Raw genomic sequence first — 27,719 nt, forward strand, 5'->3', positions numbered from 1 at the left:
AATTGAAGCAGCTGCTTCTGAAGTCTTTTGCAAAGTGCTGACCTCGGGAAGGAGCCTGGAGCTGACTCTTTACTGTAAAGTGTTTAAATTGAGAAACCTGGGGAAATATTAGTTCCTGGAACAGCTTGGAGATTTTAGAGCCTGTATAAATTGAATGGCAAAAAAAAAAAACAAAAAAAAAAAAAAAAACAAAAAAACAAACAAACAAACAAAAAAAAAACAAAACAAAAAAAAAACCCAAAAAAAACCAAAAACCAAAAAAAAAAAACCCCACAAAAAAAACCCACTAAAAATCCAGGGGCAGGCAGAAGCACTCTAGGCAGATTTTCAAGTACCAGTATGTTTTTAAGATGAGCAGAATGGCCTTGTCAGCAAGGCAGCTAGAATGATGTTTTGGAGGTGACAAACTTTTCAACTGTAGCCAAATTTAATTGCTTACAGTTTTATCAGACTTCTAATTAACAGGCCAAAAAAATCTGTAGGCTTGAGAATGACAAAATCTTTGAAACGTGAAACGTCTGCTCAAATGAGAGGTAGACAGGATACTGTGCTATTCAAGAGGGGTTAGTTTTTGTTAGTTTTGGGGTTTTTTGAACTTGGAAGATGGGATGGCTCTCAGCAGAGCTAAGATCTCCAGGGCAGAAGTCACTATGGAGGAAGGAAAGTAACAGCAGGAACTACTCAACTGTTTTCTAAAAAGCCTTTTTTATGTAATGTGGATGAGTGGGAGGAAAAATCCTGCTGTCTGTAGTCTTGCTCTGTTCTTTTGAGAAATTGGAAGATGCTTTGGTCTGTTTAACTTGAGGTTCATAGTATGTTTGAAAGCATCCGTGCGTGTTCAGACCTGTTGAGTTTTCCAGCTGGACAGCTACAAATAAGAAAGCTGGGCTTTAATGGTCCAAAAGCACCAGACAGACAGGTCCTGGGGAATATGTTCCTCATATTTTTGGCATTTTATCAGCATATGAGCTTTATTGTCTTGAAGGTCATGTTCAAAAGTTCACATGACACGAGTAAGTGTATATATATGTCTTGCCAATTCTGTTTTCAAGTATTAAATATTTTATTAGAGCTACAGCTGCAATAGCTCATGGAGTTGTTAACCAGTGGCTACTGATGGTGGATACAAGAATTGTTCTGAAGTGGATCACAAAAAGCTGCAAGTACTTATGGGTGTTTGCATCCCCAGAGATTGTGTGGAGGCAAACAGGACCATGGGTGCAGAAAGGGATTAGACAGCTCCAGCTTCAGGCACAGGAGGGGAGGGGAGATGATCCATCTCCCTGATGGAACCCTTATAGGTGCTCTGGGAGCACGGGAGGATCTGAGCTGCAGGAGCTCTAAAGAGCATCTGGAATTTTGGCTGCTGGAAGCTGTGTTCTGCAATAGATGGGCCATTGATCTGACTTAATGGGTTTGTTATTGTGCGAAGTGATCGTTTCCTTCTTTCAGAATATCTGTTCTCCAGTAGAATCCCATTTAATGAGCTGATGCAATAGAGTGAGTGTTGCTGCTTGGCCTTTTTGTCAAGAACTGGTGCTTTCTTGTTTATGGGCTTCTCAGTCTTGTTTGGCACAATCAGTTTCAATACTAACATTCTAATTTAGAAAGATTAGGGGTGTAGGAGACATTAACCAGAACAATGGTATCTCTGATATTTTCCTCTTAAATATTTTCCCTCACTTGTTCCCACTCTGTTTCTTGGAGCTCACTTTCTTTTCTGCTCACATCTTTCAGCAGTGCAATTGCATCTCTCATCTGTAAACATCTTGGAGTTTTCTGGGGCAGAGGTGATCACCTAATACACTTTTATGTATGAAAATATTTTAGTACCATGCCCTAAGGTCTGTCACTGAAGTAATATTTACATTCTTAAAAATGTTTTCAAATACAATCTGTTACTGAAAGTGGTAATATGAGACTTCTGGGTTCTAAACTCCTTTTCTGAGATTTACAGTAGATGGCTAAAATGCTGCCACAGTTTCTAATTTTTCTCAGCACATTACCTGTTTACTAACACAATTTTATGGAAGGGTCAAATTTTTTACAGTCTTGGGTATGTTTAGTTGTAGAATGAAGGCCATGATTTTTGAGTATAATATGTCATTATACCCCAGAGGGTAAGTACCTGAAATGTGTTAGTCTAAGGTGCACTGTTTAAAACCATTGACCTCTTGGTGATTTAAGTGGCCTCTGAGTCTTTTAAATCTCTTGTTTCAGGAAGTTAAGAAGGATGTAGAGCCCAAGGATGATGCTGTGCCACTCAGGAGGGAGAAATCTGGCAATGTAGCCAGCCTTGTGCAGCGTATGAGCAGCTATGGGCTTCCAGCAGGAGGATTTCAGCCTCATCCCCCATCCAAAGGCTTCAAGAAGAGTACGTGGTCCTTCCAATTCCTTCAGTTGCGCATACTGCTGATGTGCATTTTCAAAATAAACATGAATTATTTAATGCATTACTTAGTTTTAGGGTTATATGGAAAACTAGAAACATAGGAAGAAAAACTGATTCAAAGACAAATTTTGCTCCTGTATGTATGGACAGAAAGCTTAAATGTAGCTTTTAACACCAGTAATAGGGATGACTTTTCCTATGAGCAGGATTTAGACTTCTTCCAGATGTCAGAGAGCTCTGTAACTTCATGTGAGCTCTCTTTGTATTGTCAGGTACCTGAGTGGAGAGCTTGCAGGCCTGTTCATGATAATCGAGAGTTTTCCTGTGGTCATTTTAAAAGAAAAGTTGAAACATGAAAACATTTTGGTACAAATTCAGGGCTTTGACAAGGAAGCACTGTGTAGTTCAGATTCTTCCAGACAAGCTCACTTCTGGTGTGAAATAAGGTGGAGTTTGTGATGTTAACAAAAAAATAGTAATTCTCCTTTTGTTCTAACGAACAGGATGGCAGGAGTGTAGCACTGGTGCTTCTGTAGCTGTGTTTTCTTTGTTATAATGCCAGTTTTTATATCAAGGTGACTAAAGCCTAGAGAAGAAAGCTTACCATTCCCTGCAGCCAGCAAATGGGCTTGTGATTTGTATTTGGTCATAGCAATCTCTTGTAAGATATTGCTTTAAATTACTGTGGCTTCCTCTGTCTTAAAAGATTTTGAAGGTATTTATGATTTAAGCTTGCTTTTAAAAAAAGAGTTCAGAACTTACTGGTTCTGGCATGTTTATGCTTTGAGGTTTTGCCTATATTCCACTAATTATTGTTCAAAACCCTGAAACACGACCACCACCACCTTTACAAATTTTTTGAGATTTTGTTCCAAGAAACTAAGGATTTAAAATCACTTTTTAGTGACTCTGATGTGTGTGCATGTTGGCAAAAGCATGCAGGTGCCTGTTGGGTGTTTACACAGCAGACTTTGGAAAAATCCAACCTGAAAGATTAATGTTGTTCCTAGACAAATACAGCCAGGCTCTGAAAGGGAAACAATGTGATCATATGGGTCCTTCCACTTGGACACAGTAGGATTCTGTGAACGTGATCTGATACCAGTTCAGCTGTCAGGTATTGTTCTGGTCACCCTAACCCTGGAGTGTTCCCATGTTTTCCTTGTCACATCCTCATGCTGGTGGCTGTGGCCAGGGTAGAAGGTACAGCTTGGTCTCAAACTCTGCAAGGCTCTGGCTACTCTCATCATTATGGATAAAATGGTGTTCAAGCACTTCCCTTTAGGCACACAGCTGTTTACCTGGTGCAGTGACAGTCTCTGCATTTCCATTTCACTTGCTGTTCCCTTTTTCCTGGAAGGCTGTTTGAACAGCTCCTGCAGATCCTGTTTGCTCTGTGCCTGGGCAATCACTTGCTTTCTAGAGCTTAGTTGTCTTTGTGTTTCTGGTTTTTCACTTGCTGAAATAAGGTTTACGATGTTAAAAACAAAGTTAAGTTTCTTTCATGCAGCTCTCCCTGAATTCAGGTGTTTTTTTTGGATCAGGTGGGTGGTAAGCTGCAGGCAGAATTCCTATCAGTTAGATGTCTGCCTGTGTTCAGCAGAAAGAAAATACAGAAGGTGTGCTAGGTAACAGCAACAAAGAGCTAAATTTGGTTTACCCTGTACAAAACAAACAAAACCTGAAGCTAGACAAGTTGTTTTGGAAAGGGACAGAATTGCCTGCAGGCTGCCAGCCCAGCAGTCCTACAGCAGCACGTGTAGCTGGAGTTCTGTTCTCTGAGAGGATAGGTTCACTTCCTAGATTATTCTAGGGATGTTCAAAAGTGGGAGGCAGTACTTCCTAAATTGTGTCACTGGAAACAGACTTCAGATGAGAGGGAGGTTTCTGGATGTGAAATGCATCCATGGATCCCCCCACCATTTAGATATAATTACACTATGAAAATGAAGATTGAGATCAGATTTATGCCAAATGGCAGTGACTCTTTTATTTGCCTTTTTTTGGTATCAGTTAATCTCCTACAAAGCAGAAGCCTTGAAAGCGCTGCAGGAGGCAGTAAAGGCTATTGAACCATTTATTGCAATTACTCTGAACTGAACAATCCCTCTGGGCTCGTGCATGAGTTTCAGTGGAGGTAAAAGCAGGGTATATTATGTGGGCAATTATGTGTTACTAGAAATAACCCGTAAAGCTTCATATTTCTGGTTTATTTGTTTCTTGCATAGATAATATACCAGTATGTAGAAAATTCTTGATTTGGTGAACTCTCTCTGAGAAATTTTAGGTGCTGAATATTACTCCAATGCCTGGCCTATTTGTACTGAGGATGCTGGGTGTGTTTTCTAAATGCCTTGCTCTGGACTTTGAACAGTGCTGTAAGAAGACAAGGATCAATCTTGGAGGCGGTATCTGTGTTTTGAAATGTTTTTACACAGCTAATCTTAATTGCTAAAGCTTGAGTGTGGAAGGAGTACAAAGTATAAGAGAGAGAGCATGGAAATCATACAGCTCCTGTAAGCTTAGGCTTTACCACTTCAATCTTTTGATATTTTCATTTAAACTGTGGCAGATTGTTTTTGAGGAGGATAAGAGAGCATGCATGGGTCATAAGTCAAGATGATAATTGTCTTCAAAAGCATGCTGGCTTCTCTGTTGTGGAAAAGGTCTGAAGGCATGGCCTCCTGTGTAAAGGAAAAGTGCATAAACGTCTGGGTTCAGCAGCAGCAGCGCTCCAGGACATGTGCAGAGTAATTAGGCAGTGTGGGTTCACACCACTGTGGCTGCAGGGCTTGAGTTCTCAGAAGCCACTTCAATGCTCTCCCCTCTCAGGATGTCATTTTGCCTTTTTAATGTCTGCAGCACTTTAATGATATGGGGCAAACAGCTAAAAACTGCACTTGTTTTTAATCTTGCCTTTGTCAAAGACTGCTAATTGACAGTTTGAATTGCTAGATGCCATACTGGCACTGAGAAAAGGTAGGGTTTTTTTTAATTCACAGATAAAAATGAGTTCAGGTTTTGAAATATGAGCCCAGCAAATGTTAGCATTACCTTAGAGCTGTGTTTAGCAGGATCCTTGTGAGAGGACAGAAGGTCTGTAAGCTCTCCAGAGTGGTGCATAACAGAAGTTGTTCATGCTTTCAGGATTACTTAAGGACTGGAGGTTCAAACTTGCATATTTTATTCCAAGTGGGTACTAACTGGCAGTGATTGCCATTCTTGCAAATTTTGATTGGGAAATAGCTTGAGAAATCACTGTAGTGGGGATTTACCTGACATGCTTGTGTCAGCATGCTTTTTATAGCAGGTTGGTAATTGGTATAGTGTTCGTTTGTCAAAACCATGGATCCCTAGCCTAAGGTGACCCAAGCAAACCACAAAATCAGGATCAAAAGCTACATAGCTTTTTGGGATGGTTTCTGGGTCTTCAGGAGAAGAGTCTAGGAAGGATGAGTTCTCCTTTGAGTGTTCTTACTTTTGGTGTTTCCCTTGAATCAGGGTCCAAGAAGCGGCAGTGCAAAGTGCTCTTCGAGTACATCCCGCAGAATGAGGATGAGCTGGAACTCAAGCTGGGGGATGTGATTGACATCATTGATGAGGTAAGCTGTTCTACAGAACTGGCCATTCATGTGCTGAGAGTCAAACCACTTTTTTGATGATTATCTGTATTGCTAGCATATTGGGAAAATAGCATTGTAAGTAGTATTTTTACAGCTAAAATTAATAATTCTGTAGTTTTTTTCTCTCAGGATCTAATACTAAACAATGAATGCTAGCTGTTTAGAAAAAATTGTTATCTGTTACACAGATTCATTTTTTGAAAGGGTTTTGCTGTTCTTTGGTCCTGTCTGTGTGATCCTTGGCTTTAGGACACTTGGGGTAAAACTTTTGGGCCACTTTCTTTAGGCTGACATATTCCAAATTGGTATAGGTAAAAAATGTTATTTGACTTGATTTGCCAATTTCAAGTTCTCTTGTAAACTCATTGCATTGGAATGGTGTTTTCTTATATTTTCTTTCCCATGTGCTTCCTTGGTGTCTGTTCCATTCAATAGCAGTGGTGGGAAGCCTGTATATGTCAGAGGAGTGTCTCTTCCAAATGTGAAATCTTGTCAGTGAAGCTGTGGAAAAGATCAGAGTGATTGTAGAAAGAATCTTTTTAGAACTCAGTTGAAAACCTCTGCACAGCAGGCTCTGACCTTCACTGGTGCCATCTCTGCCTCCCTGAGGCTCTGAGGAAGGAGAGTGAAGCTTTTTTTCTAGCTGTGTGTTGGTGGTGGTGCTTTTTTAGTAGCTTTATGAGACTGTGTTTTCCTGTGCATGACTCTCTTTGGAAGAGGGGGCTAACCTGACAGTTGGTAGGAAGGAGACTTCCATTTTCCTAGCACAGAAAAAACTGTGCCCTTACATGCATTTGCACTAATACAAAATTTAATATCTGAGAGTAGACAGAGCAAGTGACTTGCAAAACCTGCTCACTAAACTCAGTTTCATAAATACCTTTGTGTGTGGGTGTTTTTAGAGGAGTGTTCCTGGGTAACCTCAGCAGTTTAATTGTGGATGGTGCCTGCACTGGCAGCTGTGACTGGATGATCCAGTGTAAGCATTCATGAGAGAGCACGTGCAGTATGTGTTGTGGGAATGGCTCTTTTGCTTGCACGTGTCAGCGGCTGGAATTAATTTCAGAGAGGTGTGTGGTGTCGTGTACCAGAGGTGGCCAAGTAGCCAAACAGAATTAAAAGATCAGAGCATTTCCTCATCTGGTTTCTTAAGGAAGTGTGGATTATATTTTATTTATATTTTTGTTTTGTTAGTTGCCATGTGTATTCCTGTTTTAATGATTTGAAAATATGTTTTCGTACTACCTAGTCTTTGCTACTTCTTTGACAAATTTTTAGGGAAATGCTACCTGATAGAAAAATAGTGCAGCTTACTATAATCACAGAACTGTTTGCACCCTGTTTTCATTGTAATGTGGAAGAGACCTGACAGGTGTAGACTACATCAGTCTGCTTCATGAAACTGTATTGATGCGACCAGAAATATAAAGAATGATAGAAAATACTCTCTACTGGTTGTGCAATATGCTGGGATAACTTGTCCTAGGTAATTTGTCCTCACTACTGTGAGATAGTTTGCTTCTGTTTATATGTAAAAGGTGTTGTTTCTGTACATGGAGATGACTTGTAACTGTTACTTCAAGGAAAAATTGTTTGGTCACCTCTTTCTATGGGGAAAATAAGGTAAATCAGCTCTGTGAGGGGATTGGCTCTATCAGTTACTTGCAAATAATTCAATACTTAGCCCTTGATAGTTTTTGTAAATTAAGTTGATATAAATGACACCACTGATCATTAAATTAAAAGTGAAGGCAAATGTGTTCCAAAATTAAATTGTTGATATTGAAGAGAGCAGAAGTAACTTTTGGGAAGAAAACTGTGCTATGTACTGGCTGAATTCACAGGGCTTTTTGTTTATAGAACATCATGTGGGTTTTACACATAAAGAACATGTACAGAGTGCACATGGTGACTGTGTCATTGCTCTAAAACCTTTGTTTCTCCTTTGTCTTCCCCTCTCTTCTGTCAGAAGCAGCATTAAATAGCAGATTTATTTTTGTAGTATTATAGTTTTAGTTTTATAGTTTTAGTATTTACATTTACAGACATTTTTTAGTATTTTATTTCAAGCAAAATAAAATGTCATATAACATCATTAGGGAAGTTTTTAGTAAAAAAGAAAAAAAGAAAAAGCCAGCAGATTGGTAAAGCTGCTTATTTCAGCCTTCTTCACCATTTTTTCTTTGGAAGTCTGAGTTTTTCAAACAAATAAATCAGTGGGATTCACACTAAAAAAAAAAAAAATTCTAGTGTGTGTACCAGAGCTGTACCTCCCTCTTGTGGAAATTGGATCATATGATAATATTTTGTAATGGAAGGAAAGGGTTATGAAATTGTCATCTGTGTTGTTGCTGCTAACAGATGTGCAGCTGTTCTCTACCAAAGCATGGTGAACTACTTTAGCCTGTGTCTTAACACTGATGAAAGAAATGTTTTCTGGCCTTATGGTTTGTGTGTAGTCAGTGTTTTATATAAAGGCAGTATGGTGAGGAGGTTGAAGTGAGTGTGCCCCAGAAATTTTGGCTTTGTTCCTGAGTGCCTTGGCATCGCTTTGCTGTAAAGTGCTTTGCTGACCACATCTCTTGGCAGAAGAATAAATGGATGCTCAAGTAATGTTTTGTATTGTAACCATTAAAAGTCCCTTTTTCATGGCTCCTGAGTGAGCAGTGTGGGTGAGTCAAGGCATTTGTATTTTAGTTTTCTGTTATGTGTTCCATAAAACCTGAGGTGGCAGAGCCTGGGCACACTTGCCAGTAATCTGTGCTTAAATTTTGTTTCAGAGGACCAGACTCTGAGTTTGAACCATCCACAACAAAGCTGTATTTTCACACCAGGATGCCTTTAAAAACAACAGTGCTCTTTTCATTGCCTGTGTCTGCAGCTGCCAGGTTCTCTTTGGGCTCTGCTTGCCTGGAGGTGGACTGGCATTTAAAAACTGTGCCTGTGTGTCAGGCATAGTGACCTAAAAAGCCAGGCTAAAAAAAGATAATGCAAACAGCTGCTGCTTGGTTTGCTTTTTCCTTTTCCTCTTGCTTTCCTTTCTTAAAAACAGCTTTCCAGCCTCAAAATAGGGCAACCTAAATAAAAGAATCTGAAAATTTATCTTCATTATAGTTTTGAACAATTGCTCATTAGGTAAAGAAACTGAATTTAAGACATTTTGAAAACTGTTCATAAATTCAAAGAGCACGATTCTTAGTTCTTTGGCATAATTTTATCCCATCACCTCTTCCTGCCCTGCTTTTTCTTGTTCTGCTGTAGCCCATGTGGGCTATTCCTGGTAAACTTTTCAATATATTGCTGGCCTTAGGACTGCTGTGTGCCACCGCAAAACCCTTGTGGACTTGGCGAGATTGGTCAGCTCTGCTGGGCAGGTCCCTGCCCCTGTGGTGCATATGGGGCCAGGCTGTGCTGTTCAGCCTCCTGCTAGATGGAGTGGGTAGTTTAGTTTTCCATGTCTCTGATGTCCTTAATGCCGGGTAGAACAGAGAAAAGTCCTTATCTGTAGAAATTTTATCTTTGAAACTTGTCTTTTGATCAAAATTGTGTGAAGCTGCCTTTGTGGATATGAGGCCAGTCGGAGAGCAGGACTGGTGGAAACTGGACAAGACAGAGGAAAAGACAGATGGACAGCAAGAGCACATAAAAATTTCCAAGGACACACAGACTTAGTTTCATCTGTATTTCATAAATAGTTTTATTGTGTTAAATGTGCAGTGCCTCTTATTCTGTCTTGAGAAAGTTGATGAACGTTTTGCTGCTTTTCGGTTTTAACTGGAATGGGGCTAATCTCCCAGGATCATTGTTGTAGTGATACAATTAACATTAAATTGTTTTCTTCCTCTTCTTTTTGCTAATGCTTCTACATGTTTGGTAGGTTTCTTTATAAAGAAATCATGATAATTTGAACATTCCCCAAAGTTGGTTGTAGAGTTTGTATGGAATTGATAGTTTCCTGTTACTCCATTGGTAATATGCAAAACATTTCTATACAGGTAGAAGAAGGATGGTGGAGTGGAACACTGAATGGCAAGGCAGGGATGTTTCCTTCAAACTTTGTGAAAGAATTGGAATCAACGGATGATGGAGAAACACAGGATGCTCTGGATGACACAGGTAGCGTTCTGTTTGTTGCAAACTCTTAGCAAAGAGATTTTTGATTTCTGGTATAATTTGGAGTACTATGGTTAAAGTACAACAAAGTTGTAAATAATTCAATCTTCCTAAGAACGATTTTCCAATTTCTTTCCAGAAAGTGTTAATGCAGAGTATGAAGATACCTGTCTGCTCCCACCTTCACTCATAATAAAATTGCAAAGTCTTATTCTTGCAAATGTGTGGTATACACTTTATCACTTGAATTTTTATCATATTCAAAGTTGATATTTTTTAGACTTGGATATAACATTATTCTTTTGTTTAGTAGTTTTTTCAGTCTTATTCTCACAGACATGAGCTCTCTAAAACAGAAAATTCAAGTGTTTAACCAAGTCAATCAAGTGTGGAGAGCCTCAACTTAAAATGAGTCCAGGGAAGGAGACCTTGGTTCTTAGGCCTTAGGTTGTTTTATTCTAACAATAAGATATTTTGAAGGCAGGATTTATATTTGGCTGTCCTTTTCTGGCCGTGACTGTATAGGAGGGGCAGAAGCAGATGCTCTGTGGCTGAACAGCAGTTGGGTGGTGCCAGGCAGGTTTGTGCTTTACAGGCAATTACACGATTCTCTTGAAAATGCACTTTAGAAACATCTCAGTCGATGAAGATCAGTTTGAAGGGGACTTGTGGTATGCTATTGCTGAAGCAGGAATGTGTTTTGGGAACATCATAGCAGGAGTTAATTGATTTTTAAAAGATAGTGGTGTAACATTGGAGAAAAAGAAGTTGCTTTTTTTTCTTTTATCTTGTGGTATTGTGCACCCTCATTTACATGGTGTCCAGTACTGATTGCTTTAAACAAGGGCTTGCTCAGACATAGGGAAGAGCTAGGCTTGGGATTTTTTTTTTTTTAAATTGTGGAAATCACAGTAGCATAAAATAAGTTTGACTTGAGCAGTCCCAAATAGCTCAGTGGCTTTTTCCTTGGAGATCAAGTTCCCTGAGTTTAGTGGGGTCTGGTGCAGTGAATTTACAAATGGGTATGTGTTGATCTTAATTCCTGAATAATGAGATCAGTGGCACTGCACAGTAATTTGAAGTAATTGTATTTTCTGTCAGTACCTAACAAGTTGGTGTGTTCTGCCCCTTATCCCCCAGGGGTTATATTTAATATTCAGTACTTTCACAGTCAGGGTGTTCAGTATCTTCTGCTTCCCTCCTCACTCTTGGGAAACAGTAACTTCCTCTTTCACTCACCTGTGGTCATTCAAAGGTGCAGCCTAGACTTTGCCTACCAATGGGATGTTTAGCTGCTCTGTGGGATATCTGAGGGGGATATAACTAAAGAACAGCTGGGTAGACAAAAGGTGAGCAACTGAAGTCAAGAGCAACTTAACTTCATGGTGCCATCAAAATATCTTAAATTTATGATAGAAGGAAGAGGCTTTAATCTTTATTGCAGTTCACAGGCCTGCATGGGCTGAAAAGAACTTGAAAATAACTTGACCCAAAGGCTAAAAGATATGGAGGCCATTTTGAGTTTGGTTTGTAAAAGCTGTCTGTTTTCACATGACTGTCTCCTGGATTTCTGCATGCAAAAATTACTTGCCTATGTATACTAATTTGTGGGCTTTAACATATGTAACCACAATTTAAAAACTTTAAAAAAAGTTGCAAAGCTCTTAGCAACAAATTTAAGTTATTCTCTGAAATACATTTCCGGGAGGTGGATAAATGCTGTCCCTTAAAACTGAAAGATTAAAAGAATTGTAAATAGTTGAATTATCCAGCAATGATTAATTTCCAGCAATTATATCTGATTTGAATGCTTGGAGTATTTTGGGCAGTGGGAAAATGTCACTTTGGTTCCTTGGGAGGCATCACTCTGCCACTGAAATACACTCTGTTTTCCTGTGACAGTTGAAACATGTTTGGATTAATTATGGACCTTTATTGATTATTGCTTTCTGTGGCTGTAGCTGTTCAAATGAGAAGCTTTTAAATGTTGGACTAAAATGCCATTTTCAGAGGGTGCGTTTCATAAAACTAATGGAAAACACTGATGTTAATGGGCTGTGGAGCCAGAGTGCTAATTGAAATAGCAAAAATATTAGTGAGATGTTGGCTTAGTTGCCGGAGTAATCAGGACAAAACTAATGTGATTTAAGTTGGTCTCACATTAAATATAAAATGAGAACAAATATGAGGTGTTACAGCTACAGTGGTGTTCCTAGAAAAGCTCCTTATCAGGAGCAGTGCACAAAGTTGTGCTGCTTCCACTTTTTTCCCAGAGGAGCAAATAAATAATTTCAGCTTTTAAAATAGCTTTCCCTTTCTTATTTTATTTTCAGAACCTGTTTTCAATAGTCCTACCTCACCTGTGACCTCTCCAGGAAATGGGAGTGAACCTGCATTGGGACCAGCACAGCCAAAGAAAATCCGAGGTGTTGGGTTTGGAGATATCTTTAAGGAAGGCTCAGTGAAACTTAAAACAAGATTATCCAGTAATGAATCAGAAGATAAAAAGCAAGATAAGGTTTGTAATGGTACATATTGTTCTTTTGAGATTTCCTGTAAAAGTAATTTAGGAGATGTGGAATCTGACCATTACCCTCTCATAGGGCTCTTGCCTAGAAAACAAAACAAATCCCCTTGAATATGTTCCACAGTAAGTTGTATTTAACATTGATTCCAAAAGGTCTATTCAAATGTCTTGGTATTTAAACCATTAGAGACTGAAAACTGAGCTGATACATAAATTGTCTTTTCAGAGTCATGTGGTGAAATACACAGTGGCATCTCAAACACATTTGCAGTGTGAGGCATCTTATAGTTCACCTTGTAACAGACTTTATGTATAGTCTGGGAGATGATTGTCTACCAATGCAAGTTGAACTTGTCTTTTAAAACAAGGAATATTTTGGCATTTCTTTGTGTTTTGGCTTATTTGGGTTTTTTCCTCAAGTTTTGGTGGATGTTGAGATAGTTGTTCTAGGTGTCAACTGCCATTACCTTCAGTGAGTGCTGCCAAGATTCATAAGGTACTGGTTGTGTAAGGCTGTAAGCCTGAGAAATGCAGTTCTAGGATTTTGCATTTTCTTTTCCCCATTTTTTTCATGATTGAGTGGGAAAAGGAGCATTTTTATTCTTTGTTGTTTGAATTTTATTTTGATCTGAACTCAAGAGTGCTCTTACCCCTTGGATGCTCAGCAGCAATGCTCAGTCCTTTAACTTGAATTTACTATTCCAAGAGCTTATATATGGATGTTCAGCTCTTGGTAAATTAAAGGCAGCTGAGTGCAGAGATTCAGTTTTGACTCAGGTGATCAAGAAAGTTTTTAAAGCCTTTGGCAAGTCAATTCTTGTTTGTGGGTTATGGTCATTAATGCTGTTCTGGTGAATGATGTGTTTTCCTCTGCTATGGTAATAATTGTAATGGTGTAGGACAAAAAGTGAGGCGAGTCCCTGGTAGGAGGGAGGATCAGAGGCTTCCTTGAATGTGTTCTCCCTCAGCAGCAATACTCAGGGCAGTGGCATGATGTGTGTAGTGTTTGTTTCTGGTCAGAGCATCAGATGATTTGAAAAAGTTGCAAGTGTGTTGTCTTCTGTTTAAAGCTTGGGGAATGTTGTTTCCTAAAGAAGGTGTTGTTTAGAAAAAAAGGTCTGTGGCAGACCTTACTGCAGCCTTTCAATATATAGATGGATATATAGATGAAAATATATAGATGCAGAGAGACTTTTCACTGAGGTCTGTAATGAGAGGACAAGGGGCAGTGGCTTAAACTAAAAGAGGGGAGACTTGGGAAGAAAAGAGGGGAGATGAGGAAGATGTTCTTCATGGTGAGAGAGGTGGGGTGCTGGAACAGGTTGTCCACGCAAGTTATGGTTACCATGTCTTTGGAATTGTTCAAGGCCAGACTGGATGGGGTGCTGAGCAGCCTGTTTGTATGGGAGGTGCTTATGGCAGGGAGTTGGACTTGGATGGTTATTGAAGGTCCCTTCCAGCTCATTCCTTTCCATGATTCTGTGAAGTCACATGGATTCTCCTCCTTCCTCCCCTTTGTCCCTTGATGTGGCAGTCTGTGATCACTACATGTTCATGTGAATGCTGTTAGAGTAGGTTTTCAGGACCTAGCTTCCAGTTTGCTTTCTTGTCATGAGATTGATCATTCAAAAGGGTGCTTCCCTACTGTCTACCTTGTCATTTGGGAATACAAAGAGCCTTTCCAAACTTGTGCAATTAATACAAAGTCTGCTCAGACCTCTTGAACTGTTCTATTTGACTGTATATATGCAATAAAATATGCTGGTGCTGTGCAGTTTTGGTTGGCCTGTCTGGAAAGGTCTTGTACATAATTTCTCATCAAGAGAGGAAATGAAGTGAGAAAACTGTTTTGCATAGCTTAATGTCAGAGAAATAAACAATTTAGTTTAGCACTTAATACTACACTTACACTTGTTGCCAAAGTCATCCCAAAGGTGGACACACTTACAGAACATCATGGAGAGCCCAAGGGAGATAATTCTCATGAAACACTTGTACAAATAGATGGCTTCCTTGGATTTGTGCTTAACTTGCTTTGGGGTTAGCTGATGAAATGCTCAGAGAGCACTGTCAGTCTTTTAAGACAGTAAGAAAAAAAAAAAGCTGTGTAGAGGAGAGAGGCCTCTTTTCCCTTGGAAAATTCAGACTGTTCAGCACAGGAAGGCTGAGCACTGATGGATCTGAAGGGCCCAAGAGTGTATATGCTGCTGCAGGAGATCATTCCAGCACTCCCAGCATCCTGCCTGGGCTCAGGCTATTTATACCCTGTCTGCCTAAACTTCCTCTCTTATTCCTAATTGCATCTTATGTTGGAAGGGTAAAATGCAGAGGACTATTTCCACGTTGGAGGTGTTTAATCTCAGAGGAGGGTTATTTTAGTGCTTCCTTCATATACCATTCTGGAGAGAGTTAAATTGCATAGGTACTGCAGGAACATCCCAAGTAACCTTGGCTTCCTCTATGGTATGTCAGAGGCACCAAGCACCAGCCTACAGGCATTGTCTGGCTCTAAAGAGATTAAATCCACCTTCTGTGACAGTAGAAGATCTGCAAAGTTGAACTGTAGATGAAAATGAGCAGAGCAACTAAAGGTGGTGGGATTTTTTATATCAGTAATGCTGTTAGGGCTGCTCAGGTAAGTACTGACTGTAAGAGCATATTCTGTGTTTGTAGCTCTTTGGGTGTGAAGAAGTGGATGCAGGTGAAGCTGTCAGAATCTGCCTGGCAGCTCAGTAAGTTTCTGAGGGGAAAGTGAAATATTCTGTAATTTATTTTGGTTAGATGTTAACTTGAAAACTTCTGGCAATGCCTCTTTGTTTTTTCATTTAGGAGAAATCTCTAGTGACACTTGAACTGTTCTGTACAAATTGCTGAGAGTGAAGGGAAGCTTCAGAGAGAGATTTTCATGTTCTCTTTAATTTGTCTGAGTAGTTAAAAACTGCTTGTCTGAGGTTCTGTGTGGCTGCTGAATATCCCTGCCTTATTTCCAGTGCAAAGTAAACATGGCCAGCGAGTTACTCTGAGCAGAGCTGTTAAAATAACTGCTTCTGTTATGTGCTAGAGGAGGCAATATTCAGGCTATTGGGAGAGTTAACACCTGGAACTGCTGAAATACAGTTGCTAAAGTGTATTTGGCCATATCCAGAGATCAGTTTACAGTTTGAAAGCTGTGCTCTGTCTTTAACCTGTAGACAAACTCTAATTGCAGTGTCTGTAATGAAGTAAATACAGTAAGCTAAGTACTTAGTGGGAAAAATCATTAAATCTCTTGGAGATAGTTATTTTCATCATCTCAAGTAATAAAAAATTCAGTGTGTTCTGTAGTCTAATAAAAAATAAAACTCTAAAGAATTTTTGTTAACAAAGTTCTTTTCCCTTAATACAGCCATTACCAAACCATCCTCCTGGAACAAAGGTAATTCATTTTCCCAGTACAACAAAAACTGAAAACACACCTGAAGTAATAAAACCGGAAGCTGAAAGTAAATCAAAAGGTAAGGCTGATGGATATTTACATCTGTTACATGGTAGTCCTTTCTTATGAACTATTTTTTTTGGTGTTAAAATCTAAAACATTGGCATATATTGAAGTTTTGTATAATGTTCTGTACCTTTGAGGAGTTATTCAAGTGCAAAGAAGTCCAAAGGAATTTTTGCTTTCATTTCTTTATAAAAATTATCAAAAGCATTTGTAGGATTGTCTCCCAGAACAAAATAAGGCTGGGATAGAAACTTTTATTGCAACAGTTATTTTGCATTAATTTTCTGTTGACACATTGTTTATGTTCTGCCTGGTTTGATTCTGATGGGTTTCTGGAGTCCTATTTCCATGGAACAGTCTCCCAGCACAATTTCTGTCCCCAAGTTACACAAGTTCATTTGTAGGCTCAGGATTTTCTGTGGAGATGGCAGCACACATCAAAAAGTTGGTGTTTACGTTGTGCTGAGTTCTGTTCCCTTCATAACCAGTTCCATTGCGGTTCTGTTTATACTGGGTTTTTAAATTTTTTCTTTATCTCTTAAGAATTTATGACTTTATTTAGCTGCCAAATTGCACAGTTTTATCAAGAGAGATATTTTTAAGCCAGCCCAAAACATCTTCTGGGAGTCCCAACCCCATATGAAAAATTAACTTTGATTATGTGATGTAGAGTAGACTGCTCATTTCCCCAGTTCCAGAGCAGGCATTTTGTCAACTTCTGTATTGTAATTTTAAGTATATTTTTGTTTCATGTGGAGGTACCTTATTTAGTGTGTTGTTTTCTATGGAATGCATAATTTGCAGAAATAAGAAAACTGCAACATCTTGCTTTTAAACCATTCCAGTGCTCTAAGAAGCAGCAAGACAATGCGCAGCCCTGAGGATTGTGAAGTTTGACTTGTCTAAAAGTTTGCTTAAAAATTAACTCAACTCTGCCTAGAAAAAACTCCCAACACTCAGTGCTGGACACCCAAAACATTCAGTATTTAGGTACTTTAATATTTTCAAGTGCATCTCATGCTAAAAGCATGGAAGTTGGTCTAATCCTGTAGCCATGCTGAGTCTCTTTCCCAGAGAAACAAATATATCAGAGAGGAACTTAAATATGACAGTAATAGAAGCTATAGGAGAACATCAGTAGGTAACGCCTATAGACACCAGATAAGAACATCTTAAAACTTAGGAAGACAGCTTGTTTTTCTTCCTTAGTGTTTTATTTAAACATAGACTATAGTGTAGTCTGTGTCTCATCCTCAGTTTTGAGAGACCAGATTTTAAAATAAACTGTGTTCATCTGTTAGCAGATAAATACAAATCTCTGAAATGTTTAGGCTAGGTTGGCTTATTTTGCCGTGAGGTTCTTCTGGTTTTGAAGCTTGTTTTGACCTCTGGTGCAAGTATATAAAAATATTTTCTTTAAAAAGTAAAATAATCTAAACTTCGACCTCTCTTCCCGCCAATTATGTTAGGATACAATATCTATATATATTATCTCTTTAAGCTTGGCATACTTAGGCATTTTAACATAATGGTTATTAGTAGTTTTTATTTGTGAATACAATTAGTGTATTTTTAAACTAAAGATGTGTAGCTTGATTAAACAAAATACAACAACAGCAAAAAGGTTTGACTGCAACTGATTTATTTACTTGCCACCCAGCAAAAGCTGTCATTAAGAATTGCAGATGATTCTGTGATGGTGTGCTGCTCTAACTGGAGGGTAAAGCAGCTGCTCATTGTGGTGTCAGTGTCAAACACCTGATAGGTTGTGGGAGCACCTAAAGAGTCCTTTTTGTTTGCTTCCTCTTTCTTAGTGTGTCAGATACAGAAATACAACCTTTTTATCTGCTAAATTGTTTTAAATGTGCTGGGGTTAAAAAGTCTGTGTTTATGTGTTTTGGCCTTTCTCATGGCTCTTTTTTTGACAGTGTGGGAAAGGAAAACAAATCCTCTTGCTTTTTCAATTGTTACCACAATTTAAAATGGATTAGTTTTGAACTGTACTGAACGGAAATAAAAGAATTATTCTTTCTGCTTTTGCAGAAAAGGCTGTGGCTGAGTTGATGGCTCAGATGAGCTCTGGTTTCAGGTGCTTAGCCAAGGAATGCCTTTGCTTCAGTTACTTGGTTTCACGGCACAATTTCTGAAGTCTGCTGCCTGAAATTTCTGTAGTTGTACATGCTAATAAAGGATGTCACTTGGAAACAGCTGCCTGTATTTAATAAGGATTGCAAATTTGAAATTTAAATAATTTTTGAGAAAATACACAAGAACTCTAATAAGCTTGAAATTATTTTTGTGTAAAGTAGCTCAAAATCAAATATATAAATGCTGTTGTGGGGTAGATGGGCTGTTACAGTTTTAACTGAATTAAGTTGTTGTTGTTAAAAAATTGTTTTGGGGCTTATACTTCTAACTTCTCAAAGACCTTTTTCCTTTGCTCAATAAATATAATAGTCATATTTTCCCTGTGATTTGAGCATTCATAAAGCAGTCTCAGGTGGCTGGTCTAGAAGGAAAGTGTGATTATATTGTGAATTTTTCAGCTCTCAGACAGCACAAGTGAGCTGTTACAATGAATGTTACTACCCATGGTATCCAGATTAATTGTGGTCCTCTGTTCCAGCCAAGGAATATTGCAGGACAATATTTTCCTATGATGGCTCAAATGATGAACTTAGCTTTAAAGAAGGCGAGATCATTCAAATAATCAGTAAGGTAAGAAAGTTGGTCTGCTCTGACCATGTGTATGGCTTTGATCAGTTTTGTACAGGGAGGTCGTGTATGAATTGGGAAGCAGGAGGGTCTGTTGGAGTAGATATTCCTGTAGACTGATTTCTCTCTTGGGAGAGTCAGCTCTTTGCTTCTGCACCTGATGGAGATACAGATGACTTCAAAGATTGTTCTGGAGTGGAAGGTTATCTTGAGGTCCTCAAAGGCCAGTGGGATCAGTGTACACTCAGTGCCAAATGGCTTTCAGTGAGGAAATGGGAAAAGCTTTCCAAATAGCCCCTTTACCTTCAGAAACAGTTCTTTTTCCCTGGGGATTCAGAATAGCCAGACAGAAATTAGTGATACTTTCTGTCTGTAAGAGAAACGTGATTATTTATTTGAATGTTCTTATTTGTGTTGAATTATGAAAGCAGCTTTTTGGTAGATCATTTTGATGCAGAGATGGTTCTAAACAGAAAATAAACCTACCCATAATTAATTTCCCTGCACTATTCTGTAGTCTTTTGTTAGTTTATATGCTTGGCTATATTAAGAAATAATGACTTTCCACTTTTTTAGTAAAGTTTCATCTTCAACTTTCACTCAATGCAGAAGACTTAACACACTTTTCTTAAGATTTTAATTCTATGGAATTAAGTAATTGATTTTATGAGCATCACTGATCATAAGTACAGTGGAAAAGAGTACTTACAGAAGTCCCTTTTGTAAACACAGCAACCCTTGCCCCATCTCCACTCAATTTTTTGCCTCTCTGTCTTTTTAAACCAATTTATCCCAAGCACACACTGGTCCAAAGGGGAGCTAAGAAGAGTTGTCCAGACTGAGTGGCATCCCTGCCCATGGCGGGAGGTTTGAACTGGGTGATCTTTCAGGTCCCTTCCAACCCAAACCATTGTGGGTTTCTGTGATTTTTTTGGATCTGAGGCACAGAGCTGTTACTTATGCTGGTATTTTCTGTTATGGACAAAGGCCTTGATCTGGTAACATAATGTAATGGAGTTCTCTGCCACTGAATTAGTTATCCAATATTGTATTTTCTTTTCACATAGTATGGTTATTTTTTCTCTCAGGTGGTATATTCTTCTGCTTCTTTACCCTCTTCAGACCAGTGGAGCGGATCCATCACATCAGAATCACTTTTATTTAGTAGAATTGTGTGTCATGCCAATAACATTGAAGTATTTACTTTACCTTGCTGGTCAAGGAAGCTGAGAAGATCTAATGTTGTTTTAGGTCTTAACTGGGTTTATGTACTTTCCTTCCCTTTGCAGATCTTATCCTTACACCCTTATCTTATATGATGTAATATAATTTCATCCTGCATTTTAGAAAGCAAACAAAAACTGACCAAACCTGATCTGGTCTATAGCTGTTTCTCCTTGTTAAGTTAGCCAATTCCAGACAAACAATTATTTTGTTGTGAGTAAAGGGGAAAAAGCTGTTGTGTAACTGTATCTGTTCTGGGGAAGAGGTAAATACTGGTTGAAGTGACGTCTTATTTATTTTAGGACACTGGAGAGCCAGGCTGGTGGAGAGGAGAGCTCAATGGTAAAGAAGGAGTCTTCCCAGATAACTTTGCTGTTCAAATACAAGAGTCTGATAAAGACTTCCCTGTAAGTTCTTACACCTTATATATTGTTTAATATCACAAAAAACTATTGATGAAAATGCAGAGAATAAAAGAGGTCACAGCACATTATGCTGCTTAAAATATTACAGTTGTGTCAGTTTAAACTTTATCTTGACCTAGTTGTATAAAAGAACAAAAATGAAAAAGTTAATCTTTGTGTTTAACTTGTCCATATACTAAAGTGAGGCATGTCTTTTGAGATTAGCTCTAATTAATGAGGATGATCAGGTCATTTAGAAAAGGCTGTAGTTCTGATAGCATGATGTTGCATGTTACTGATTATTGAATTAAACCCTTACTGTTTAGGAATGAGATAAGCTGTTGGTTTTTTTCCATCTCAAGTCCTTAAGTAGCTGTAATTACAAAATGCTGAGTGACCCCTCTGGGTCTGACTGGGATTTTTGTGTGTCAAAACTTGCAGTAGGCTGCAGTATGTGAAGGATATTTTTTGGGTGGGATTTAGAAATATTTTTTCACCATCTCGTGTGCTAACTTGTAGAAATTAATGTTTTCATGTGGTACTCAATGATCTTATAATTTTGATCCTTACTCAATTTTTTTTTTGTTGAGATTAGTATGATGTTTTGGTTCTGTCACATTTGTGTAGCGAAGATGGTTGTGTTAATACCCAAATGTACATCACTCCATTCCCCAGCTGGAATGGATTCAGCTCCAGATCAGGAGTTATTAGTTTATAATTTGTCCTGATTTGCCTCACATACACAGAAACCTACCTACCCCCAGTCAGAATTTCCTTTACAGATGGATTCTCAGCTGTGCAAGGGCAGCATAAATGCCATAAAATACAAGAAGAGAGGGCAGGTAGGGTTGCTGTTTCACAGTACAGAGTTGTTCCCTACAGGGGAGGGGGAAAATCCCATTCTTTTACCCTAAACAGCATTTCCCTGCTTTGATCCTTTATTCTGCTTTGTGTGCAGTGTCTCAGCACAGAGATTCACCTTGCACTGAGCAGCTTTCAGGTTCAGGGCATTGGATGGCTGGTGATCATAATCAGCTATTTGATACTGACTTTATGAATACACAGAGCAGCACTGTATAATGGCAAGTTGATGCTGAACTCTGTTTAATTGTTTTTGGTATAGGCAGCAATGCTGCACAGCTGGATAATGTAGTTACTTGTTTGGGAAGAAAGAAAATAGAATCTTGTTACTTGGGTACACTCGCTTTTGTGTCCTCTGAAACCAGAGAAAGAAATTGAATATGGGGTCTCCTGCTTGCTTAATTACATTTCACATGTTAGAATAAAATCTTGTTGCATTAAAAAGAGCTTATTCAATAGCTGTAGGGGCACAGAAGTGAAATCCATCCATAGCAGCTATTTTAAAAATAACCACTGCAGGGTGTTTTTGGAGGGGTTGTGTTAGACAGAGCCTGTATGGTTTCAGCAGTACCTGTGTGAAGAACAAGTGGTTTTGTAGGCTTTTGTATCATTTTATCAGGGAATCTTGTCCTTACTACAACCAGAAAGGCCACCTTCCAAAGCAATTTAATGAATCACATTCCGAGGGTGAGTGGTTGAGATCTCACCTGAGGAGTGCCAGTCTCCTTTCAGCAGAAGAGAGATTCAACTTCAGGTGTATCAAAAAGTGATGAATGGCTATTTCAAATATTAATTTCAATGTACAAACTGTCGCATTGTGGTATTTTGTACATTTTTCATGACTTGCATAGTTTGTCCAGCTTTCCCACTTAAATATAATGGTAAGGAAGTTCAGATCCATGTTTTTCATGTAACTGCAGTCTTTGAGACAAATGCTGCCAGCATCTATTAGTTTTTTCTTACTCTTTTAATTTAAAATTCAATTAACTGATGCTTGATTTAGAAATCTGTTTTTAGTGAAAGTGGACATTTTTGGTTCAAAAAATTACCTGGTTACTCTTTTAAACTGTCATTGTAGTAACTAAGATTGAGGATTACATATCAGTAAAAAAATCAGTGTGATCAGAGCAATTCTTTGGGCTACTGAAGATGAAATTGTTAGATTTTAGGTTTTTTTTTTCTTCTGTTTATGCACATTGCTGAAGCACTGATTTCATTTGAACAGACCTGAATTTTGTTCCTGAATTTTTGTAACTGGTTGGCTGGGAGATATCAGAGGAGTTGTTCCAGGTCTTTGTGTTTCCTGTCTGAATTGATTACCTCCATTGTGAAATACTTTGAAATCAGCTGGTAAACAAGCTCCATGTTACAGTATGCAAAACAAAACACAAATGACGCTGTCTTGGATACAGAGAATATCTACTTGCTTGTTTGTTTGACTTTGGTTTTTTTCCTCTTCATTTTGCAGAAGCCAAAGAAACCACCACCTCCAGTTAAAAGTCCAGGTATGTAGTATATGTCTGGTGGTCTGAGAAAATGCTAAATTGCAGAAGCAGTGCATGAGTTAAAAGAAAATTTAGAAGTAGCTTTTTATTTCCTAGTAATTCAGCCATAGTCACACTTTGAGGTTACTTTATATATTTTGCTGCTACTGTATATTTTTGAACTTCTGATGGAGCCTACTTTGGAAACATTTTAACAATGGCTCAAGTGAGTGTTTATAAATGGTATTACACTCCTTGCAAAAGTGAAGACGCAACTTGATGTGAGTCTTATTTTTAGTTAGTGACCAAAATAATTAAAGCTCTTTGAAAAATGTCTGTGGTTTGCATTTGCATTCAGCTGCAAGACCTGAATTGCCAGCTGGAGAGAAGAAATTCCTTTCTTCGAGGCCTGAAGAAAAAGGTAAGGAATTTTCTTCATGGTGACTTGGCTGCTCTGGCAATAGGCTCTCTGTTGAGGAGCCAGCATACAAACTCCCTTGATACCATCTGCTGAAGTTGTCACTTCTGTGATGTTATGGAAATGTCTTCAGAGTGGTTAGAGCAACTACTAAACTCTATTAAAATGTTTATTTCTTGTTATTGCATGACATTCTGTAGATTGGTTTTTGTATTGCACAGTAACATAGTTACTGTTAAATTAATGAAGGTGTAGTTCTGTAACAGTGGCTGCAGTTTTGAGCACCAGTGGTAAGTTATTAGAAAGGCAAAGGTTAACTGCTGCAAAAATCAGTCTGGTCAAAAGTATTTTGAAAGAGCTACACAGAACACGTACAAGACTCCATAGATAGATGCTACAGTCTCAGAAGTAGATATTTCTTATCCTGTTAATTCTTTCAATATTCCATATTTTCAACATCCACTGAATTTGGAGACATTTACTGCTTTATTCTTAAAATTTAAAGGACACCTTTTTCTAGAGGCAAAGCTACTGTTGTCACCCAAACAGATTATAAAAGATTCTAAAAGGCTTCCTTCCACATTTAAAAAACTTGCCAAGTGAAAATGTTTGATTGTGTTTAAAAGTGAGAAGCTTAAACAAATGTGTTGGTTGGGCCTTGCAGAAGACATCCTGATGTTCTTGCAGCTTGACCAAATTACAAAACCACTCTGTCCTGTGAATGGAGAACTGTGGCTGACCAGCATTTCTACCAATGAGGCTGCTGATGGCTTTCTTGGCTTCCTTGGGCAGTTTTTATTACCCCCACTTTAACAAGGAACCTTCTCAGGTGTTGAATATGAAAAACACTTGTTAAAGTCAGTTCTCTTTGTTCTGTATGTAAGCAAACAAGTTATTTTTATTTGTTGGAGCAGTATCTTCAGGTGTGAATTGAGATCAACTGTATGGTTCCAGAAATGTTGATCACCTGGCTCCTTTAAAATACTTCTAAACTGAAGCAAGTTTAAATTTAAACTGGTTCTGTTTGGACTATAGTGTTAATCTTTGCATAGCTGAGCTCAGCTGTTCATGGAGGAATATAGGAAAAAATACTGAATGACACCATTCAAAACACATAGGAATGTGAAATCTACAAAATTACATAAGGTAGAGAAGTGTTCTTTACTGAGCTACAGGAAATGAAGGACGAAAAATTTGCTAGGGATTAAGTTGCAGATCAGGTAATAAGAATTACTTTTTTAGATGGCACTAATGTTTTACTGGAGGATATGCCCATTTATCAGTGCAGTTGTACTTGTGGAAAAATAGGTCTGTTAATACTAGTAATTGGACCCATTAAATATGAAATTGTTCTGTAACTAGTTTTCAGGAAAAAAAAATTGAGCAGCTCTAATCAGAAGCTATCAAACCATGTCATTTTTTATGCCTATTGGGAGACTAATCTGTCTTTCATTGCAATCAAATATTGAGAGTTTCTCTGAGTATTCCTGTATTTATAGTGAAGGACATATAGTGGTGTCATGTAGAAATTTTTTTCTAGTGTAAATGTCTTCAGATTTCTATCTTTTATTTCCATTACTAAACTATTCATTTTTAGCCAACACTCTTTTTCATTGAGGAGCAAAATCCAAAAAAGACATGTCATTTTCTCCAGCAGAAATGCCCAGCTTCTGTGCTCATGGTGAACCTTGACCTTTGGTATTAACTTATTCAACTTAGCTATAGACATTTTTATATTCAGATTTTGAGTGGGAGTTTTAGAAGGGAGAGCTGACAGATGAGAGTTCAGGAGTAGGGTTTGATGACAGCATTTTTTTCTGCCCTGTTTATGAACACTTATTTTTAAAAGCAGAAGGGGTAATTCTCAACTTGTGCTCAGCATAACTTCAATGAAGCCGATTGATCTGCAGTTAGCACTGGCTGGTGTTGGGTGTTTAAACCTGGCTGTGTTGTGTATTGGGTGGGGAGGCAGGAGAGGCTGGTGCTGCTTTACACAGGGCAGGCAGCCCCACCGTGTGGCAAATCCTTCCCCTGCTTCAGCATCCTGTGCTTCTCCGTGCTGAGAGGGCTGCAAGGAGATGGCAGCCAGTTTGTTTTTGCTCATTTCTCCTGATCTTCAAGTGTCCCAAAGCAGGAAGACAGTTCTGCCCCTGAGCAATGCTTTTGACAGAAGTGTTTATAGTATCTGTTTGCTTCCCAATACTCCTGTGAAAGAACATTTGCTTCTTCCTGTTTTGGTGTTGGAGGGGGTGCTCAGTGGCTGCAGGACTTGTCCAGAGGAAATCAGTCCTAGACCTGGCAGTTCAGGCACTTTTCTGGCTTGGAACTGAAGCAAATACCCAGCCCTGCTCCCAGATCCATAGCATATATAAACATTTTAAACCAGATCAATATTTGGTTAAAAGCAAATTGCAGAAGGGGAGGATGGAGAGAATCAAAGCTGAAGGTCACTCTCTCCATCCCAGTTTACTGATTTACTGCCCTATAAGGGCAGTAACTATAAAAAACTGTAACTCCTTGCTGCAAAATAACAATTATTTTTTAGAATATTCAGTACTTTATGTATACTGAACTGTAGCATGGTTTTACAGGAAAAGTAAATGTTTGCTCTGGCAATCCAGCAGTGTAGAGTTAGGACACGTGGGTTGAAACGTATTCAACTATTGCTTGTAAAGCAGCTTGAATTTTCCAGTGTCCTGTATGTTGTATGTCAGCTCCTCTGAACAAGATTCAGTTAGGTCATGCAGTCATTGAACAAATCAATACAATTTTTTTTTATTATTATCCATACCTAATTTCTATCTCTTTGTAGAAAGGTAGACCTTAGATAAAATAAATTCAGCTATTCAGATAAAAATTAATTTCTCTCCTCCCCTTCTTCTATAGATAAGTTATGCTGCTTTTGTGTGTAAGAAGTCTAGTTACAACAAAATAAAAACCTCTACCTCTTTAAAAGAAAATTAAATTAATTTGTAGAAAAGACAAAGCAGTACAAAGATTTTTGGTTCTTAGCTGTTATTTGCAGTGCAATAATGTGAATCCATTATTTATTACTACTGTTTTATGTCAGTAGGAAAATTTGTCTTACTCTAAGATAAATTATTTTGAGCTCAGGTAAGTAGTTTGTGTGTTTTGATAAGGTGTCATTTAAGACACTTTCATGTGTATTTTTCATTTTGATCTTCAGAGAAGGCACTTTGGAGAGCAGCTGCTATTTAATTCATCAGCAGTGTAAGAATTCTAGACAATGTGGGTTTTTTAAAATGTGGCTTCCTTCTTCAGATGAAAAAGGAGCTTTGGATCAGAAGCCTTTGAAGCCACAAGCTCCTCAAGTACCACCCAAGAAGCCTATTCCTCCAAGCAAGACCAACAGCCTACTGAGAGCAGGGCTCCTGCACCCAAAACGTCCAGAGAAACCTGGTTTGCCATCATCTGCATCCAAGTCAGTATGACTGAAACTCCAGGCACCAAATATATTCATTTTGATTTGTTGTTTGATCTTCCCTCATAGATGAGTTGGTAAAAAATGTATGCTTTAAGGGTGAAGAGGATGTAAGGATAAGTTTTGCTTTATACCTACCATTGTCTGAGATCTATGTGAACTTAGGCCTTTGAAATCCTTGGAGACATTGAATTCATCTTAGAGTCAGCATTAGAGCATAACTGACCATGGGGGAGATGAAATTGCTCATCTGATAGCTGCTGTAGCTACACTAACAGAGTGGAGTAGCAGAATGTGGGCATGGGCCTTGAGAATTAGTACTGTGTTGAAAAAACCCTGAAAATTTGAGCTGCCTCAGTGTTCAAGGCCTGAGCACTTTGTGTAGGGTAAGACAGATGGAAAGGAAGAACTGAGCACAGGTCCCTGTGCTAGAGGTACTCACTGTGGCTCATGTCTGCTCCTGGGGAAGGAAGCACTTACTACAGAACCACATTGACATTCTCTACTCTTGAACCTTCTCACTTGAGATCAATAGTGGATAGATAGGTACAAGTACTACTTCTAGATCCACCTATTTTTTTTTTTCCTCAATGAGTTTGAAACTTTCACTAAAACTAATTTTGCATCCATACAGTCTCCCACACATGGAATTTTCCTTTCTCTCTCCATTGCAGCAGTTGCTAGGCCCTTCCCCAGAAGTGTAAACCAGCACTGATTGGTAACTGTCCCTTTGGGATGTTCAGTTGGCTTGAAAGAGCCATGAGGAAGTGAGCTTGTGATTCTCTTGGCCTTGTGCAAATAAAACAGATAGTTGCTACATCAAAGAGCTTGAATCTTAAGTAGCCTTTCAGTGTAGAATTGTGTTATGCTCACTTGGTATTTTGGAGGCTTTCTCAAGTAAAGATTACATTTTTAAAACCACAAGAGATACTCTTTTCCAGCGTAGAAAATAATTATTGCTCTAAAGGGATGTACATGTGCAGTTAGAGGTCTGTAGTAAACTGTGGGCCTTTAATAATTGAAACCTTTAAATCT

The 27,719-nt window shown here is 38.5% G+C and overlaps 1 protein-coding gene across 9 annotated transcripts in view; it reads left to right on the forward strand.

The window, feature by feature from the left end:
- The window catches only part of CD2AP (CD2 associated protein), a 76,226-nt gene that overhangs the window by 35,477 nt on the left and 13,030 nt on the right, over window positions 1-27,719 (forward strand). For 7 of the 9 annotated variants that reach the window (XR_014953541.1, XM_085574452.1, XM_021529764.3 and 4 more), the window contains 10 exons: window positions 2,221-2,374; window positions 5,894-5,994; window positions 10,011-10,131; window positions 12,462-12,646; window positions 16,041-16,149; window positions 18,763-18,854; window positions 20,378-20,482; window positions 22,809-22,845; window positions 23,183-23,245; window positions 26,525-26,684. Coding sequence is in view for 8 of the 9 variants with exons in the window: in XM_021529764.3 (XP_021385439.1) it covers window positions 2,221-2,374; window positions 5,894-5,994; window positions 10,011-10,131; window positions 12,462-12,646; window positions 16,041-16,149; window positions 18,763-18,854; window positions 20,378-20,482; window positions 22,809-22,845; window positions 23,183-23,245; window positions 26,525-26,684 (1,127 nt within the window). In the remaining variant the exon portion in view is untranslated. The remainder of the gene's footprint in view (window positions 1-2,220; window positions 2,375-5,893; window positions 5,995-10,010; window positions 10,132-12,461; window positions 12,647-16,040; window positions 16,150-18,762; window positions 18,855-20,377; window positions 20,483-22,808; window positions 22,846-23,182; window positions 23,246-26,524; window positions 26,685-27,719) is intronic. The other 2 variants (XM_085574454.1, XM_085574455.1) reach the window with 1 other exon arrangement.

Source organism: Lonchura striata, chromosome 3 (genome assembly GCF_050655825.1).
Source record: "Lonchura striata isolate lonStrDom1 chromosome 3, ASM5065582v1, whole genome shotgun sequence".
Taxonomy (NCBI): Eukaryota; Metazoa; Chordata; class Aves; order Passeriformes; family Estrildidae; genus Lonchura; species Lonchura striata.